The sequence below is a fragment of the Pipistrellus hanaki genome (genome assembly GCF_964339955.1).
Source record: "Pipistrellus hanaki genome assembly, chromosome: 5".
NCBI lineage: Eukaryota > Metazoa > Chordata > Mammalia > Chiroptera > Vespertilionidae > Pipistrellus > Pipistrellus hanaki.
In genome coordinates, this window is record NC_140507.1 from 21,432,529 (window position 1) to 21,448,109 (window position 15,581).

At 42.6% G+C, this 15,581-nt stretch overlaps 1 protein-coding gene across 2 annotated transcripts in view; it reads left to right on the plus strand.

The window, feature by feature from the left end:
- The window catches only part of PPP2R2B (protein phosphatase 2 regulatory subunit Bbeta), a 352,055-nt gene that overhangs the window by 15,036 nt on the left and 321,438 nt on the right, over positions 1 to 15,581 (plus strand). Inside the window, exon 1 of one of the 2 annotated variants that reach the window (XM_084883167.1) lies at positions 10,962 to 11,454. The exons of the other annotated variant lie outside the window; for it this stretch is intronic. Within the exon in view, the coding sequence (XP_084739293.1) occupies positions 11,376 to 11,454 (79 nt within the window). The 5' untranslated portion in view covers positions 10,962 to 11,375. Of the gene's footprint in view, positions 1 to 10,961; positions 11,455 to 15,581 lie in introns of those variants that run through there. 2 annotated transcript variants of the gene reach the window in all.

Sequence of the window (15,581 nt, forward strand, 5' to 3'; positions counted from 1 at the left end):
TGGCAGTCAGCTCTGGGACCTGCACTCAGCAGGATTCCCTTAAACATTCTTCACTTTTTTGTTATTAGTAGCAGTGGCCCTTGTCAACTCTAGTTATTTCCTTCAAAAGCCCACTCAGGCACCTTAGAGTCATCCTGTGTCTACCTGCCCATCTTCCTTCAGCACACGTGCTCATCTACTTTAAGGCCTATGTCATTCTTCATCCTAAATAGCTCAGCCTCTTGAGTCCCTTGACCTCTCTCCTACCCCATCCCCACGATCCTAGTTTGGGGGCCATCTTCTCTTCTCTGGATACTGAAGCAGCCTCCTGGGTTTTCTCCATCCTCTGCCTGGTCTGAACCGCCTCCAGTCTGGTCTTCATGTTGTATGTGCAGTACTATTTCTAGTGGGCACACATGTCACTTCCCTCCCTAAAACCTTCAGTGGCCTTCGTTGTTCTTAGGAAATTCCCAGCCTTTCTCACTGGTTTCCTTCATGTAATCTGCGCTCCATATTCCTTCTCATGCCACATTCCCTCATCTCTAGTGCTACACACATGTGTCTCCTTTTCCAGGAATATTGTTCACCCTATCCCTCCTTGCCAAACCCCTACTCATCATTCAGATCTCTGCTTTGTTTTCGCTTTTCCTAGTAAGACTTCCCTGACCATAAACTCTTAGCATGATGGGCTTCTAGGAAGTCCTGGATATTATCCATCATAGCTCTTGCCAAACACATGATAATACCCTTGCTCTTTGTGTGTTTCTTCTGCTGGAACACAATCTTCCTGAAGGCAGGGCCATATCTAATGTGTCTACCGCAGCTACTTCTTATTACAGCTACAAGTTGTATAAGAATCCCTGGTGCCCAGCACAGTGCCTGATACATAGTGATACTTGACAAATATCCATTGAACAAGTGCATGCAGGAATGAATGAACACCAGCTTTCCAATCAGCAAAGATCAATAGGAAGGAAGACCAGGAAAATTTATGCTAGTGGCCAGAGTGACATTTCTTACTGCTTAGTTCAACTCCCAGTCAGTAAAGTTGGTTGATGGGATTCTTTTAAATTTAAATTACTTATTGCAGAATAATGCTATCACGGTTCATTGTTCCAGTGTTACTGATTGCCTAAAGACCTAAGGCAGCAGCATTATATGTGTACAAATATTGACTCCTAGGATTTATACACCAGCTCTGTGGGTGAGGTGAGGAAACTGACACCTGAAGAATTACTTAGCTCTCCTTACTTCTAATCAATGTGTTACTTGCTGTTTTATGTACAATGAATGTGGCCATTACCCCGGCGCTGTGCTCTGAAGCCTTATTCCTATAAAGCAGTGATTGTCCCTGTGTGTGGGGAGTGGGGGGAATTTTGCCCCCAGAGGATACTCAGCAATGTCTGGAGACATTTTTATTGTCACAACTCGTGAGGGGGGGGTGTGCTTGCTATTGGCATTTAGAAAAGGCCAGGGATGCTGCTAAACCTCCTGCAATGCACGGGACAGACTCTACCCCTTCCTTCACCCCCTCCCTCCATACACACACTCCAGCCCCACCCCCAGCATCAGAGTTATGCAGCCCCAGATGACAATCCTGCTGAGGCTGAGAAACGCTGCTATGAAGCAAAGCTCCTGGACTAAAGCAGCCACGAGGACCAGGAGTAAACATCTCTCCAGATGCAGACACTAGTGAGTGCAGAGCCTGTTAAAGGCAGGAGCTTGGACTTAAACATGAAAACATCTCAGGCTGCAGGCCCCCACCCCAGTCTTCACTGCAGGCCAGGCCTTGCCCCAGACCTCAATGACAGTGGGTGGAACATTTCTCCGCTGCTGCCCCCTGAGAGATTTACTGGACGGTCTCTCAGAATCAAGGGAAATTTTAGGTTCCAAGTGTTTTCCAGAGGAGGCATTAACCCCCATCACTCAGGGGCCTTTTCTTGTATTGCTAAAGGATGGCCAAAGGTCAGGAAACGAAGATCTTGCCCCCTGGATGTATGTGCCGGGTTGCCTTAAAAATCCTCTAATGTTCTCATCTGTCCAAAACAAAATAGCTGCCAAATAGTGGGGAATGAAGCCAAATTAGATAGCATGGCCGGAGAAATCCTTAAAAATGTATTGCTGTTATCTCAGCATATTGATTCCTTTTCCTATCATTCACGGTTTAATTAAAAGGCAGAGAGGAGCAGGAGGGAAGCCTTTTGAGGAATTGTAGAGACATTCTGGACTTACTTTGAGATGCTTTCTTTAATAAAGACCTGGAGGTCTTAAACAGACTGAATAATGGGGCTGCTCTTTGTCCAGTTAGAACAAGAGATGTCGAAGCCCACTGTTTCCAAATCAAAGCTATGTAGTGCATATCCCAAAGAGATACTGGAATCTGCTTTACATATTTATTTTAATTTTTGGTAAATCCTCACCAAACAATATTTTTCCATTGAGTTTTTGAGAGTGGAAGGGAGGGGAAGAGACGGAGAGAAACATTGATGTGAGTGACACATCAACTGGTTGCCTCTTGCACACCCTGACCAGAGCCAGGGATCAAGCCTGCAACCAAGGTACATGCCCTTGACCCAAATCCAACCTGGGACCCTTCAATCCTTGGGCTGACACTATCCACTGAGCCCAACCAGCTAGGGCTGCTTTATATATTTACATTTGGTTTATGATTCCCTTAATTTAGAGTAAATAGGGAGAAAAGTGAACTTCAGTTGAATACAGTAAAAATGGAAGGAAATATAATATTATTATTTCCATGTTCATAAAAGAGCATTAGGAAACATCTGACAAAGTGTTACATGACTGACTAACAAACTGAAGTACTCCCTGCTCCCCCAAATAATTTTTGAGGTTCCCTACCTATACACTATTGCTCTAATTGTTACTTCCTGCCAGAATGTTCTCCCCACTCACATTTCCACAGGTTTACCTTTTCCCTGTCCTTCAAAGACTACCTCAAATGCCACCACCTCCAGAAGTCTTCTGGAATCTGACCCAATGTCTCATTTACTCTTTTATTTCTTACCTCCCTGCTCACCTTTATATGCTGTGCCTTATACATTTCTCCGCTCCCATAATCCTTTACGCTGTGTGTTAGAAGTAGTAAACCTTCAATGCATAGTGAGCTTCTAGAGGCATTGATGGGTAGGTGCATGGATGTGGTTAGAATTCCCCCACATAATCATAACAGTCACTAGCAAAGACTTTCTTCCAAATAGTTCTGAAGTCAACTTGACCAGCCCTGATCTAATGCCTACAAGTTCCAAATAAGTAGACACAGACGCATATCCTGAGGCATGGGTCCTACACTGCAGGGGACAGAAGGTCAAGATCCAGTAGCCCAGGAAGAGCTCAGCATGGGGGCAGGAGTGAGGAGGCTGCACTGAAATCCTAGCTCCTCCATTGCTTGAACTTAACATGTTAATCTGTGCAAATGTCATCATATATAAACATAAAAATAATATGAACCTTATTGTAAGGTTTACAAAAGGATTAAATGAGATCCTTTAGGTAAAGGGGTTAGCAGAGTGACTAGATATAGTAAGAACTCAGATTTGGTAGTTACTATTATTACTATTGATGTCACCATCTATTAAAATCAAGTCATATTAGAATCTTAAAAATATATATTACTATCTATTGGCATCTCTTTATAAATGTGTCTCCTTTTTGGAGGTACCGGGAGAGTTAGTATACAAAATTTGGTAAAAAACCGCTGGGCTTATTTTGTTTTCAGATTAAAGTCTTTTCAAAGAGAGCCAAAATTTGTTGTAACCAACTAGGTTTTTGTTGCATGGTAGCATCGCTTACATTGAGCCCATTCTTCATCCTCAAAGTTCTCTTTAGTCTTATCTGTAGCTACCCACCTCTTAGTTGTTTTTGTCATATGCCAGGAGAGCTGGCTGAGCAATCAGTCCAGACTGCCAGTCAAAAATGTGAATTATTAATATTGACTCATCCTTGCTTTTTCTGTGCAAATTCTACTCACAGAATGACTTTGTAATGCACTGCTGGATTCAACTTGTTAAAATTTTATTTAGAATTTTCGTATTTATATTCATAAGTAATATGACATTTTATCTTCTTTCAATTCAGTGTTATTTTAGACTCTTAAAATGAATTGGATAGCTTTTCAGCTTTCATAAGTTGTAGAAAAAATTTAAAGGCTTAATAGGAGCTCCTTTTGTTTCTGATTGTTTTGTAAAATTAATTACTTTTTACTTGGCTGGTTTTGGGGACCTGGGCTTTTATTATTGGCTTCTAATTTTATTACATTGGAATTTATTGAAATGTTCTTTTTAGCCTTATACATGGTCAATTTTGTGATAGTTCCTATATGTAGTTGATATGTATTTGCTCTGTATCTTGGATTCAAGGTTTTATTTATATGTACCTATCAATTTGTTTTCATCTCTTAATGAAAAAGGAAATGTGAATCAATCTTTACTGACCTCTCAGCTAAGTCTGGGGATACAACAGCAACACAGCCTATGTCCCACCGAATTTAGAGTAAATCAGTGAAACAAATATTAAGTAATTATTACCGTAAAATAATTAAATAGTTCATTAAATTAGAAGAGGAAATTACTCTGAAGGTAAATTGCAGGCTGTGGTGGGTTGAATGAGGAGACCAAAACCATTTCTTGGCCAGAAATTGGCATTTCAGGCCTCAGCTGCAATGTCCCCTCCTCAGAGCAGCCTTTCCTGACCATCCGATTAGAGCAGTTACTCTCTCTACCACATCCCCTATTTCATTTTCTTTATTCAACTTATTTTTTTAATTGAGATATACTTGATATTTTACATATTTAAAACTTGTTATTAGTTTCAGGTATACAATATAATGAATTAAACTTGATATTAGTTTCAGGTATAAAATATAATGAATTAATGTCTTATATATTGCAAAGTGATCATCATAGTAAGACTAGTTAACATCCATCATTATATATAGTTTTCTTTTTGTGATGAGAACTTTTATCTAGTCTCTTAGCAATGTCCAAATGCAATAGAATATCATTACAACTCAGAAAACATATTGTTTCTTAGTGAGATAGGAGAAAGGAGGGAGGGAGGGAGGGAGGGAGGGAGGGAGGGAGGGAGGGAGGGAGAGAGAGAGAGAGAGAGAGAGAGAGAGAGAGAGAGATTATTCCACTTATTTATGCATTCATTGGTTGATTCTTTTATGTCTCCTGACTAGGGATGGAACCCACAATCTTGGCATATTGGAACGATGTTCTAACTAACTGAGCTCTATGGCCAAGGCTGGACAACACAATCTTATTAACTATAGTCACCATTCTGTACCTTACATCTCTTATTTATTTTATAGCTAGAAGTTTGTACCTTTTGACCTTCTTCACCCATTTTATACACTCCTCACACCTGCCTCTGAAAACCACCAATCTGTTCTCTGATATTACCATATTTGTCTTTTTTTATATATATTTTTAAATTCTCATCAGAGAGAGAGAGAGAGAGAGAGAGAGAGAGAGAGAGAGAGAGAGAGACATTAATGTGAGAGAGAAATATCAATTGGTTGCTTCCGTATATGCCCCAACTGGGGACTGAACTGCAACCTTTCTATGCACATGATGATGTTCAACCAACTGAGTCACTCCAGATGGGCATATGGTATTTGTCTTTCTCTGTCTTATTTCACTTAGCGTAGCATCTTCAAATTCCATCCATATAGAAGCCAATGGCAGAATTTTATTCTTTTATATAGCTGAATAATATTCCCTTATATATGTGATGCATTCTTTTTATCTATTCATCCATTAATGGACAGTTTTATTCCCCATATGTTGGCTATTGTAAATCATACTGCATATATCTTTTTGAGTTAGTGGGGTTTTTTTAGATAAATAACCAGGACTTGAATTACTGGATCATTATTTTCTTTCTACCATCTGAAAAAGCCTTGCCGATGCAATGTTCACTTGTTAACTGTCTATATCCTTTTTGTAGAATATAAACTCAGTGAGCTGAACGTCAATCTATTATTTACCGCTGTATCTCCAATATCAAGAAGCAAGCATTTGATAGCTGCTGACAACATATTGTATGAATGGGTGGGAGAACTCACCAAAAAGAGGTTCCTTTTTCCCCAGATCAGAATGTACCGAGTTGTGGATTTCACACCCTGGCTGGAGAGTGTGGGGAGCATGATACCAGTCCTGTCAGAATTCTGCTGTTCAGTTCAACTCAGTGCAATCCGGCACATACTTATTGATTCCTATGATGCACCAGGCAGTGAGCTTCACACTCAGGAGTCAGCAGAGAAAAATCAAAGTTCTACGCTCCTGCCACTGGGGGTCCAGCGTGGGACTTATAGTCTTACCAGCTATGATCAAAGTATTTGAATAGCTCTTACGTCACACAGAATTCTAAGCATTTTCATGCGTTGCCTTATTTATTCCTCATCACAGCCCTATATGTTAAGAATGATCACTATACCCAAAGAAGAAGATGGATATTGAAGTATCTATCTGTTTGACTATGTATTGCTTAGCACCATGTATTTCTTTTACACTTTTGTATATGGATTGCTTTTTGCCTGGCATAAGTAGAGGCTCAATAAGTAGGTTTAATCATGAATGAATGTTTTGAAAAGGGGGGATGGTGTTTGAGAGTTTGTAGCAGGGGAATATGACCCATATCCTGAGGCATTAAGGGATGAAGAAGTACACATTGGTTGTTACAGAATAGTCATGGGAATGTAAAACAGAGCGAGAGAATATAGTCAATAATGTTTTAATAACTAGGTATGGTGTCAGATGGGGGCGAGATTTATCAGGATGATCACTTTGTAAGTTATATAATGTCTCATCACTGGGTGTACATCTGAAACTAATATTGTATGTCAACTGTAATTGAAAAGTAAAAAATGATTTAAATTTTGAAGAAAGAAACTCCTCCCTGAAGATGTGAGATTTTATTTAAGACTTGAAAATGAATAAGAATTGGCTTTGCTTTGATGAGAGTGAAGCCTGGGCAGGCTCATCCTGACTGATCTTAAATAAGCTACCGTTTTCCCCCCTGGGATTTAGTTGCAGCCGTCTTAACAAAATGAAAAACTGATGATGAAACTTCCCCAAGGGGGTTGTGAGAACGTGGCAGAAGGGAAGGATCAGAGTAACTTTCTCATAGGAGCCAGGCTTGGGTGAGAGCAAGCAACCAGAATGGCTGGCACCAGGGGAGGGGCTGTTGGAAGCCAGTGATGCCTGGGGCCTGGGGCAAGGCTCCAGCTGGGACTCTGAAGGACAGAAGGGATTGCTGTGATCTCCCAGGAGGTCAGTGGACAGAAAAGCTTGGAACAACCTGGTCCATAGTTCAGCGCTCAAGGATCTCCCTTTCCTTCCCCACCCCCTGCCCCCCAATTTGATGTCAGGACCTGGAAATCATCTGGGAAATGGTGGACTCTGGGCTCCACCCTGCAGACTCTACCGCTTGTCTCGCATGGCACCTAAAGTGGGTCACCTTTCTCTCTCCCTCCTCCTGGGCTTCTGGTTTCCCTTTCAGAGGCCTGGTTCTGTTCTTGGGCCTCTCTCCAGACCCTTCTGCCAATTGCCAGGGAGCCTCCATTCTCCTCAGAAAGATCCTGCCTCCCTGGTGGCCTGGCTCCTATCTGGGATGGCATTAGGTACAGTAGAGTCTAATTTCAGTGTGGGGTTAATGACCGCTAGCTGTTCGTTTACTATACCTCCCAGTAGGATAATTGCCTTCCAACAGGAGCTTTTCATAAGTAATGCCTAATGCAAGAGCAGGGCTCTCTGGCAATGACCTTTGGGGGCTCTGGGTCTTCAGAATCTCTTCCTGCTGCCCAGACCCTCTGTTGCTGTGTTCACTAGTTTGTTAGTCCTGTTTTATGGAGTTTGCGCTCTTTTAGGCAGGGAGAGGATCTGATATCCTCTCTCCCTGCCAGTTAGCCTAATGCCTTATATAAAATCAGGGTGGCTTCACATTCATGGACACAAGTGGTGAGACAAACGATTTCGGACAAGATTATTTGGAAAACTCTGATACCCTGACACTTCAAGCCAAAGCATGAAATTAAATACCTCCCCCCAGAGATTGTCTCACTATAAAGTGCAATCACGTAAGGTGTTAAATATGCACATTCCTTGTCTGTCTCAAAGAAGGCTCTGAACCTGTACTCTTTACCAGCTCATCCACTGAGTCTGCAAAAACACGGACTCTCTCCTTTGGGCTGTTTGTCTTGGGATTAATGATCATATCCTCTTAGCCCACTTTCTCTTCTGTAAAATGGGGTTGTTCAGAGCATCTCAGTGAAAAAGATGCCAAAGCACACAGAAACAGTAAAAACCCATTTGCATCACAGTCACCTGTCCAAGGAGATTTCACATTTGTTTTTTCTGCCCCTGGCCCATTCTGCATCCAGGTAGATGAGGTGCTTAGGCCTGGCACTAGCTCTGTCATTTGAAATTGGGATTGGAGATGTTTGCATTGAGGTCAAGAAGTACTGGCTGGTCTAGAGTGGCCCTTGGGAAATTGGATGCTAGTCCCATGGTTCTTTTCTCCGTAATGGAGGAGAAAGGCTTTTATGATTTGTCTTGTTTTTGGGATTTGGGGACTTTTTTCCTGAGCTCTTTGAAGGTAGTTGTAGGCAGGAGCATCAGGGATTTTCCCCCTCAGGAAGTATTTACTATGTGCCTACTATTGACTCAGAAGATATTTATTGTACTATCTGCTTATTGGTCATCTAGGCCTGAAATAGGCACAGTTGAAGAATGTCTATTCATGAGTTCCATATCTTTGCTTGAATGATATATTATTTTTGCTGGAAAGGACGTCCACAAAAGTACAAAGCATCTATCAGATGCTGCCTCCCATATATTCTGTTCATTCACTCATTCAATCACTTACTCTTTCAACCAATATTGATTGAGTACCTGATTTGTGCCAGGTTCTGTGGGAGTCACTTGGGGTACAAAGATGAATTAAACATTGATAGCAAGTTTGATAGAAGTTTACAATTTCATTATTTGGACAAAATAGGTGAATAAATGCAATTAGATACTGTGACTAGGGGCTGATATTACTGTTCCACACAATAGCAATTAAAGGAAGCAGTTACATTATGCCAGGTACTGTGCTAAACCCTTCATATGAACTACCTTCTTTTTCCCTCAAAATGCTGCATAAGATTCTATTATTATTTTTATTAGAGATGGAATGAGGCTTAGAGATGTTACATAAGTTGCCCAAGGTTACACAGTAATTCTGACTGAAAGGCAGGCTTACCCCCTGGCTAATTGCAGCACCACCCTCTTCATCACACCTTCTCTTTCCTGCACTGAAGTTGGTATATGGCCATAGCTCAGAGAAGGCCAACAACAGTAAGAGCAACATAGGTGGTAACAGTTTATCTGGTGTGTATAATGTGCCAGGTGCTCCTTGTGCTTATTGTTTCACTTTATTCAAGAGAACATGAGGAAAACCTGTTGTTGTTCCCATTTTATAGATGCAGAAACTGAGGCTCACTGGTATTAAAGTTTTGTTCATCTACCCAACTGGTAACCACATACAATGGGATTCAAACTTGGGTCAGATTGACCCAAAGCCCTCACTCCTACTTTGATTGCTGATCAGAGGTTGATCATTCAGTACCAGAAAGACACCTCTGGTTATGTTCTTCTGTCATGAGTTTGAGTTTACACAACAAGCAGACCATGTAGGCGTTATTTAAACAGCACCTTACCTGGCATAGCCCACCCTTGCTAGGTCTTTGGATCTATGGAAGTGATGGGTTATGTGGTTATCGATGGGCTAAGTGCTCTCTCCTTACTAGCAGTTGTCAACATATCACAATGGTCCAGAAGTCAGAGAGAGAGAGAATATATTGGTGGGAGAGTTAATTTACATTAAAATGTCCTGGACTTTCACTATCCTTATTTTTAATGACTCTAAATTATTGCTCTCTTAGGCAGATTGGCGATACTGGCAAGTATTTTTGTAAAAGAGCAGACACCATAAAGGCTTACAAATTATTAAGATTTCAAGACACACTTTTTAATTAAATCTTAGTTTTAAAAACCCCCACTCCAGGGAATATTGGTTTTCTTTTACAGAACATTTAAGTCATTTCCTTGGGGCCCTAAATGCAGCACAAAGGACATTTGCCTCTTTCTCCCCATCATATACAATTGGGTCTTTCACAGCACTTATAAATCCCACACCGGACGGAGCCTGTGGATGAAGCTTACCTTCCAGTGGTACCATTCCCACAGTCATTACTAGATCACCGGTCAGAACCAAACCTGTTCCCCAATCCAAATTACTCACATTTGGTGATGGTTCATGTCCTTTAATATTATCATCCTCTCCCTCCCTCTTTCCCTCCCTCCTTCTCTCCCTCCTTCCCTCCCTCCCCCACTCCCTCTCATATTTGCAATCTCAGTGGGAGTCTCTCTCTCATTTGCAATCTCAGGGAGAGTTTTGTGAAAGTTGTGCAATCCCTGATCAACTTACTTTTTCCATGTTTCCCTATGCCATCGGCGTACTTGGATTGTGTGAGGGGTCAGTTCTCTCTATTGTTGTGCTGTGGCTTTAAACTTGTACAGCAAATAACCCAAAACCAAGTGGCTGCCTCGGTGTGAGGGTCAGCGGGAAGGAAAAAAACAAAACAAAACAACAAACAGCCGTAGTGGAACACAGAATCTGTCTGTGTTAGCCCTCTGTCACCGACTACTCAGCCCAGCTTTCGGCTTCACCTAAATGATAAATGGTCCTATTGTTTGGGTTTCGTATTAAAAAACACACACACACAGAACTAAATCTAGATTAGGCAGGGACAGAGACCCATTTCATTGCGCTGTACTTTAATATTCCTGAGACCCATGGCATTGCGGGTGGCTCCTTTTAACAGCCGTCCCTCTCCGGGGCAGAGCACTGTGCTGTCTTTGTTTCATCTGATCTTCCCGCTAAATAAGAGATGGTCACTTATCCCCACGACTCCCGTCTCCTGCCGGATTTCTATTGCTGCGGGAGAAACTGACCACACGGGAAAGGTGGAGGCTCCAGGCAGGGCAGTTTCCGCGTGTGTTTACAGGCAGGACTGACTTACTCAGCAAATCCTGCTCAGAGGAGCTGCGGCCAATGAAGAGCCTATATCCCGGCTTGCTTGGGGGCTTCTGAGTTTGAGCTGCATGCAGAAATGTAAGGCAGTGCTTCCTGGCGCTGATGGCAAAATGGGACCCAGCTCCAGTCCTTCCTCGGGCTGCCCGGCTCTGCAGATCTGGGAGAGAAGCTACATCCACATATTGGTGATGTAGCCAGCTTTAAAGGCCGAGAGAATCCTGATGGATTCAGGAGACTGGTTTGTTATTTAGATTTATTTTTTATTTTTTATTTTTTATTTTTTTTTCTGGAAGATGAAATGCTTCTCTCGTTACCTGCCTTACATCTTCAGACCTCCGAATACCATCCTCTCCTCCAGCTGCCACACGGAAGGTACCGATCAGAGAGGGAGAGTGGGTGGGTGGGAAAAAGTGGGCTGGTGTGTGACTTCCCACAGGCTCTGCCGATGCCGTTTTCTGTAGCTACTGGAGGACTGGCGTTCCTGGCAAAGGCTGGGAGCTGACAGCTTAGATCTGCTTCTAGAATCGCCACTCCGTCTTCTCATGAGGAAAGGGGAGTATTTGCAGAAGAGCAGGATAATGTTGCAAAGGTGATCTCAAAGCTGATACAGCCGATGAGAAAAAAAAAACCATCATAAATATTTGCCAGTTTCCCCTGTTCTACTTAACATGCAAACAAGTCATTGGAACTGATATTAAGGGGGCGGGGGGGGGGGGAGATTGCTGCAGGTACTGCCACGTATGTTTATCCAAGCTCTCTGTTTTTGTCACTGTCTGTTTAATAACTTGGTGCCTGCCCAAGAAAGCAATTAGCAAAATAGAATTAGCTCACTCCACGGCTGTGGCGTGCCGATGATCGGATTGGTTTGCTGCGAGTCTGTACTTGGGTTGCAGAGCAGGGAGAACACAGCTCACTTTCATCACTTGCTGGGAATGTGGTTTGGGGGGCGGGCAGGGGTCCGGGGTTATGGCCTTAACATGAGGATGAACTGAGCCTTATGCAAATAGTCCCCCATACCTGGTCCTGCTGCCTTCTAACCCAGCATGATATGCATACGTGTGTGTGTGTGTGTGTGTGTGTGTGTGTGTGTGTGTGAGAGAGAGAGAGAGAGAGAGAGAGAGAGAGAGAGAGAGAGTGTCTGTGTGTGTACTTTCTGTGTGCATGTGTGTGTACCTTGTAAACATTCTGGCCACTCGCCTTCCACTGAGCACTGCAGGTTTCAGCATTCGTAGAGTCATTAACTCCTCGAGCATCTTCTGTATGTGGTTTTCCTGTTTCTTTTGATCTGCCTCATCCCTGGGAAAAGAGCAGTTTCAAGCTAAGCAGCTGGCTGGCTGTTTTTCAGCCATGGGGGTTGTCCTACAAGAGGTACTGGATTGAAGAGGACCCGGGATGGTGAGGAGCTGCCACCCGCCTCCAAAACTGAGGTCGTGGTCCTCAGCCACAGAGCAGAAGCCGGGGCTGGGGGCTGTGTACAGAGTGAGAGAAGCCTTTACTATACCAGAGGTGGCTTTCAATCAGTACCCCCAGGAAAAGAGAGTAGATGTTTGGGATCACCCTTACATTGAGACTGAGGATGGTATTTTTCATAAACATTGCTATTGCATAGATTTTTTTCTCCAATTCTGTATTTCCCTTAACAATGTTATTGGTGTCTAAAGGAAATGACCATTGGGAGATCTTTTTTCCTTCATGGAGAGGAAGTAAGTAAGTCGCTGTGAATCTTGGGGAGAGATGGGGGTGGCAGGGATAGAAATCTCCAGGGGAGCTTTCCAAATACGAAAGATCTAAACTCATCTAGGGAGGTGCCTCGATAACTTCTCTGCTGTTTCTGATCCGTTCCCTGTCCTGTCCTCCCAGTGTAGAGTTTGAGAACCCAAACACTTGGTCTCCTCAATTGCTATTTTGGATATTATTCAAACTAAAGATCATCCCTCGTGGAGACAGAAGCACCACAATAAGAACTTTCTTGAACTGTTTTTTCAATCCTATTTAATAGATTTATTCCATCAAAATAAAAATTCCATTTTATTCATGTCAAAACAAACAACCTCTGATTCAGCAACTACCACCTTTAGGGGTGGAAAGTGAAGGGATATGTCTTTCAATTTGTTATAAACCCAATAAAGGCCATGGGCAAGGATAATAGCATCTGTCAGACACTGACATCCTGGAGGAGGCCCTAGGCATAGTGGAAAGTCATGAGTTAAATACCAGGCAAACAGGACCAAGCCATGTAATGGCTCTATGCCCAATTTTATCTATAAAATGGAAATAAAAAGACCTACCCCCAGGATGTTGAGAATTAAATATGAAAAAGTTTTCCATAGAGCTCATCTGATAGAAGCTACCTGTTTTTGAGTCCCATGCCTCATGCATTTTCTTAGATATCAGTGTTGTTGTTGTTTTTAATTTATTACACTATCTTTAGCAATGAGTCATTTTCTCAAATACATCACAGTGTCACTAGAAACTAGTTACACTTATTTAGAGTTTGTCTGAGGAGGAAAACATGTCAGAATGAATCTGAGTTTGCATTTTTCTTTTCATATTATTAGCAATCTTGTCACCGTGTAGTCTATTCTGGAAAAGTTATGGCTGTGAACTTCATATTTTATTTAATTGAAGAAGTGGAGAATAAATAATTTGTGTATATCCCTGTGAAAATTAAATGAGTACAAATGACTCAAACAATCTTAAAAGTAATTCTAGAATAATTTTAAGAGCTTCCACAATTCCTAGTCTTCTTAGGGGGTGAGACATCCTACTTAAAAGATTTGACTTGTCCTCTCAGCTTTGTCTTGATATTGTTTTTCCAACACAGGAAGATTACAGGCTTTGAATCCTAGCTCTGCACATTTGGGTGATGTGCAGCAGTTACTTAACTTCTCTGTGCCTCAGTTTCCCATTTGTAATACATGGATAATAATACTCCATTGGGTGGTCGCAAAAATGCATTCACATTTGTATGACACCGGGTGATGGTGGTGGTGGTGGTGATGATAATCAGCCTTCATTGTACTGTAATACTATGTCCAAGTCATGATCTAAGCATATCATATATAGTGACACATTTGTATATAGGGTAAATCAACAATATGGAGTCTATAAGCATGAGTTCTTTTTCTTAGTCCTCAAGCCCAGTTCTTCATCCATCAGATACAGAGTTGGTTCTCCACATTGTAGTCCAAATGATTTTAATAATATAATCATGCTACCACCTCAGCCCCTCAAACACAAACACACTTGCATTTAACACCTCCCAATGGCTTCCCATCGCCTACCAAGCCCTGCGTATTCTGGCCCCTGCCTACTTCCTGCCTGGCCTCCAGCCACCCAGGCCTTCTCTGGTTTCTCAGTACTTTCCCTCTAACCATGGTCTTTGGTGACCCTCTCTCCTCACCCTCCCCTCCATTTCTTGTTAATTATAGCCCTGAACTCTTAGCTCAAGCTGAGAAGCCATCCATGACCCTCAGCTGATTACAGCTCTTCAAGATCTGGGTTGCTTTACTTCAGAGGACCCATTCTAGTTTGGTGATTATGGATAGACTGATGTAACCATTTCATTATCATCTGTCTCCCTGCTGGACTAAAGGCTTCCTGGGAGCAGGACCCACAGACTTGCTTTCTCTTGTGCCCCCAGCACTAGAACAATACCAAGTGGTTCATCAGCACTTTGTACATTTTTATTGAATGAGAAGATGACAAATACCAAGGCTGTGATGTAGGTAAAATTTAAAAGCAAATGTGGAAAACATTCTACAAAATGTCAGCTCCCACATGAGTGCCAGTTGTCTCAATCACTACTGGTTGGGAACTTTCTGCAGCCATACTTGAGGGGACTGGTTTTGTCACCATGCTCTATTTTAACTTGAAATAAGAAGATGCAAACAGAAAAAAAAAAAAGAAAGAAAAGAAAGGACAACTAGATCATGCTAATGCACGAACAGGGCTTTGGGAAGACATTTGGCCTATCTTCCTTCTCCATGGACCTCATTAAGGGAGCACAGAACTTCCTCCCCCAGGTAGAGAAGGATTCAACCAGCAAAATGATTTCAGGATTCAAAGAACAGCCAGAAAGGACCCTTCCAGATAGGACTGAGGGGATGGGGGGACCCATAGCAAGGAGAGCTGTGAAGTCTGAGGAACCTTGCCTGATTCTGTCCGGTGGACCTCATTTGGCACTGGGCCTTTTTGTGGGTGAGCTAACAAATGACTGGAAGCACTTTCTTGTCCTAAAGGGACAAGGGTGAGGTGCCTGGCCACGTGCCATTTCCTCTCCCTGCGTTGTCTTTGCTGTGTTTCTCTGCTATGAACCCCTACTTGACCTTTAGAACTCAGCCCTAGCCTTTCTAGGAAGCCTCCCTCTGTAGCTCCAAAGATGGAGTGGCTGTGATGAGTCATACAGTCATAGTGGGAAGAAGAAATGCGAGGGAGCAGCAGAGAGGCACCACCAGCCCCGTGGGTCCCTGGCTGTGTGCTGAGGGCGGAGCCTGTGC